We start from the raw sequence: 4,874 nt of genomic DNA on the forward strand, positions 1-4,874 counted from the left end.
TAGCTAAAAACAACCAGAATTTATTTTATCTAACTATTTTTTTTATCTTTCTGATATGATCGATTTGATTATAATTACTTTTTTTTTTGAAAAATTATGAAAAGCTAATGAAATATTTATACAATGTGTATAATAGAAGTTTATGGAGTATTAGAGATATAACCATTAGTGTTACTTTTTCTTATCAACTGAATTTTTTGGGATGAGTAGTATCATGACATGGTATTCAAACGCTAGATCCGAAAGGTTAAGAATTCGATCTTTGATGAACTCTAAAATATGGTTATTTTAGATAGTATGGATCCTTTTGTTTCCTTTGGAAGAAAGTAAAAAATTGTTCTAAAAATTCAATTGAGGTACAAGATTAACTCATCATCATTTTATTGATTCTTAGAATAGTAAAGCAACATTATTCATTAATTATTATAGCACACATACAAGACCCATTACCCAACGGGTTGTAGAAACCCAAATCCCGTTGGTTATTTATTCTTGACCTTATACCCTTGTACTGTTCTACATAGGAAAGGCATATATATCTAACTGCATGCACACACAAATCGAAAGGAAATATAATTCAAACAAGACGATGATGATTATTGACGTTGCTGCGACAGTTGCTCCATGAATTCAACACTAATATTTCTTGGATCCCAATTTAGCGATTCGACCCTTCCTCTCTTCGGACAGAAGCTTAGCATAGCTACATGCAATAAATTAAAGAATAATTAGTATTATTCATATTCAAAAACAACGTAACTATCTTTATGTATGTATATTAATTACCGTATAAGCTCCTGTTGATACGTAGTAGTATTATCGATGGGTTCGAGTTGGAAGGTTACTGGATTGATCTTTTTAACATTTTCATCTATCATCTTATTCGCAATATTCACCAGATTGTTCAAGTTATCCGGGTCTGCATTGTCCCCCTTATCCATATCTGGGGTCAGAACATCCGTCTGCAATAATATATAATGTTATTGTTTATCTAATTATAAAAGCAATACATTATAAAATTAGTTAGTTCCTATTTTTCCTTTTTCATTTAAATTCATATATAAAACTGAATGTACCTGAACTCGAAGGTAATTACGCTCAGCGTGACGAGCTTTAAAGACACTATAAGCATAATACTCCACTACATCTGTTGTTGCAGCACCGGTAATTTCCAATGCAGGGAGTCTTTTTAATGTAGGCGGATTCGTTGAAAAATCAAGGTCAGCCATCCATGCTATTTGATTCCATTGATTTACTGCGTCAACGGTCCATCCCGGCGCAGTCGCCGGTGGTTGAACTCCACAACCCAGAGACAACAGTAGAATATTGGAGCAGTCGTCTGCTGTATCCATCATTGGGTATAATTCTGGATGTTTCATTTGCTCTTGTCCTAATTCACTCAGAGCCACCAATACCTGACAAGAATATATTATACATACATAATGTTGTCTTTAGAAATAATAATGCACCTAAAGTTTTTATATAAATTGGCACAAATGAATATTCCTTAGTTGAGTCTATCAAAGTTCAGTTTATCAAGGTTTATTAAGTATATTGAAAGCAAGAAATTCTTAAGGTGTGTGTGATTGGGAAAATTATAAGTAATTGTTAAGAATTTTAAGATGGGAATATCGTATTCTCATGTTTGGTTCAAAATTTAAAAAGCTATTCTCAACCAAGTTTTATTTTAGGAAATCAAAATACGATCATTTTAATTCCCACATTCTCCTTGGATATATTTGATTTCCGTAAAAATGAAATTTGAGTAATAAAATAATATTTGAACCATACACACTCTTAATGTTATGCTAGTGTAAGTTTGTACGACGAACCACTATTACTCTTAATTAGCTCATATTATTAGCTGTATTTAAGTAGATGAATGTATAGTAATAGGAGTCATTCTGATAAAAATGTTTAAAACGAATTTTGTAAAGATGTTTTTTAATAATTAAAATTTAACACATATAATTGATTAAATTATGTTATTTTTGTCAAAATTAGGCTAGAAAAATTAATTTGACAAAAAAAATTGTGAATCAAATTTTAAATCGGTCTAAATTAATATTATTTTTTATAAAAAATAACTACATCACTTCTATTATAGAAAATAGTTAAAATACTCTTATTATATATATTAATTTTGAGAATTCTAAATTCTAGCATTTTTCTTCTTTGTCGTTATAGGATTAGGATTTAGAATTTTCAAAAATTAATTTTTTGGTTAAATTGATTTGTCAGGCCTAATTTTAATAAAAAAACAGTTTAATTGATTATATGTGTTAAATTTTAATTTTTAAAAAATATATTAAAAAAAATATTTTTGACATTTTTATCTAAGTGACATCCATCGTAATATTACTTCTTCTAAAAATTTAAATTGAGATGAGAGATTATATAAATAGTTATATATTTTTAATACACTCTTTTAAATAAAAATAATTTTTTGAGGTTTGTTCTTATTTTTGTATACCTCTTATTTTTTTTATTTGGTTTATGCTTTTTTTTGGAGTTTATCTCAAACTCTGAAGTTTTCTAATATAAAAATTTTGATAATAATATCACTTTTTTCATAAATTTAAGCCAATAGGAAGAAATATATGAATGAGTATAGAATGATTTTAATTTATTCATAAGAATTAATTTTAAGCTATATAATTTAGAAAATACAAACTATAATGATTTAATTTACCGGACTACCGGCCGCTGTAGCACCGTCAGTCATATTGAATTCTGTGTTACCATCTTCAGAGGTAAAACAATGTGCTGGAAAATAAACAGGTGCAGCTGAAGTTGATATGCTTATATCTGATAGAAGTCCATTCAAGTATTTGAATTCATCTTCTTGAGCCTGCACGTATCACGATTCATCAACAAACTCTATTTAACATTATTTTTAATTTTATTTCCTCTTTCTAGATTATTAGAAAAAGAGTAAAGTGTCGATTTTGTCCCTAACGTTTGGGGTAAGTCCCAAAGTTTTTTCTAACATTTCAACAGTCTTAATTAAGTTTCTAATATTTCAAAATTAATTTAATATTGTCCTACCATTAGAGATCTGTTAACAGAATTGACGGCGTGACAAAATTTATTTAAAATAAAAGTAATATGATTAAGTGTAATTTACTTAGATGTGATTAAAAAATAATTGAATACTATGTATGGTAAAAAATTGATATTATTAAAGAATAAAATTATTATGTATCATTTTTATCCTAACGTTTTCGTTCTATTTAAGTCTCTAACATTTTAAAAATTGTCTCAATTTTGTCCCGCCGTCAATTCTGTTAACGAATCTCTAACGGCAGAATAATATTGAGTCAGTTTTAAAACGTTAGAAATTTAAATAAGACGATTGAAATATTAAAAATAACATTGAGACTTATCCCAAATCGTTGAGGACAAAAACATACTTTAATCTTAGAAAAATATAGATTATATATAATCAGCACCTTATACTTTGAGAAAATAACAGGACTAAGTCGTAATATATCAAAGGTTGGAATCACAAGATTGGTCCACGCTTGAACTAATCGAGTTGACCCTAATCCTTCTTTCACAATTTCGTGTAAAACTTTTCCATCATATATTGGCCCAGGAGTGGTGATATCATGAGGCTTTTCAGGAGGAGTGAAAATTATGGGACCTTCGTTGATATAAAAATTTTTTATATCATCAGTATTATATTTTGGACGAGGGTTGGTTGCATTGTCATCTGGAGCACCCAACATTGCTGCAATAAGACCACCAGTGCTTGTTCCTGCAATCACATCAAAATAGTCTGCAATTCTTGCCTGCTCTCCATCAAGTTTCTATATATAAATTACAGATATCTAGGTCAGTATGTTGTTATCTAAAACAAAACAAAAAAATATAGCTAAGCAGTAAACAGTTAAAAATATTGGAGTAGTTAATTTTTATAATTTTAAAAAAAGTATAGGATATTAATCTATTATTTGGCAATTTATTATCAATAATAATTAATTATTATATTTTAAATATATGTATAAAGAGATACATCCAGAAAATATATATAAAGACACTTTCATTAGACACAGTCATAACAATGACATATTTATTATATACATTTACAAAAGACACTTCTATTAAATATAATTATAAACAAGAGTTAATAGAAATTGGCAGATATGTTGTTGGTAACGTAGCGGGATTGAAAAATAAATGTGTAATCTTTATTCCACATATTTAATACATCTATACACCAATTGAGATTCTGTAAGAATGTCCATACAAAATAAGATTAGATCTCTATATCTTTTGATAAATATCACCAATTATTTTTCGTGCTTCTATTTCACTCTTACCAAGTTCATGACATGTATGGAGGGTTCATCCTACTAAAATCACTTGTATAATTCTGTCACTAATTGTTTCTAAATATTGATGCTATTGGTCTTCAGTTTGATATATTAGGTAAACACTCTTTTTATCAATGACTTTGAGAATTTCCAAATATTGAGTTCCTAATAGTTCTTGAATACCTCAGATCATCCAGTACCGATAGGGTGTGTTTTTTTACATTTTTTTGTACTATCAAATTTGCGAAAAATAGGCAATTAATACCGCAAAGGGTACGATTTTATCAAAATATGATGTTCAAACAGTGAGTTTATCTTTTAAGTGGATTTATTTGTCTTTTTTTTGTCTTTTAGAATGAGTTGTAATTCCTTGCAAGTGACAAGAGTGTTTTCGTCTTCCTACGTATGTGTACATCAGAATTTATTAAAATTAACTACTAATATAAAATATATATTAAAATATTAAATATAAAATCTAAATAAAGAAGTAAAAAATATGTGAAAAATAAGTTGTTTCAAATTGTTTTTTCATTAGTCATATATATATATATATAT

General features: G+C 27.8%; 1 protein-coding gene across 2 annotated transcripts in view; it reads right to left on the bottom strand.

Moving 5' to 3' along the window:
• Positions 1-351: 351 nt before the first annotated feature.
• Positions 352-4,874, bottom strand: part of LOC107487183 (patatin-like protein 2) — a 64,099-nt gene continuing 59,576 nt past the window's right edge. For both annotated transcript variants that reach the window (XM_052262013.1, XM_052262014.1), the window contains 5 exons: positions 3,453-3,812; positions 2,693-2,851; positions 1,077-1,415; positions 787-962; positions 352-703 (listed from right to left, as the gene is read on the bottom strand). In XM_052262013.1, coding sequence (XP_052117973.1) covers positions 637-703; positions 787-962; positions 1,077-1,415; positions 2,693-2,851; positions 3,453-3,812 — 1,101 coding nt within the window. In that variant the 3' untranslated portion in view covers positions 352-636. The remainder of the gene's footprint in view (positions 704-786; positions 963-1,076; positions 1,416-2,692; positions 2,852-3,452; positions 3,813-4,874) is intronic.

Source organism: Arachis duranensis, chromosome 5 (assembly GCF_000817695.3).
Source record: "Arachis duranensis cultivar V14167 chromosome 5, aradu.V14167.gnm2.J7QH, whole genome shotgun sequence".
Lineage (NCBI taxonomy): Eukaryota > Viridiplantae > Streptophyta > Magnoliopsida > Fabales > Fabaceae > Arachis > Arachis duranensis.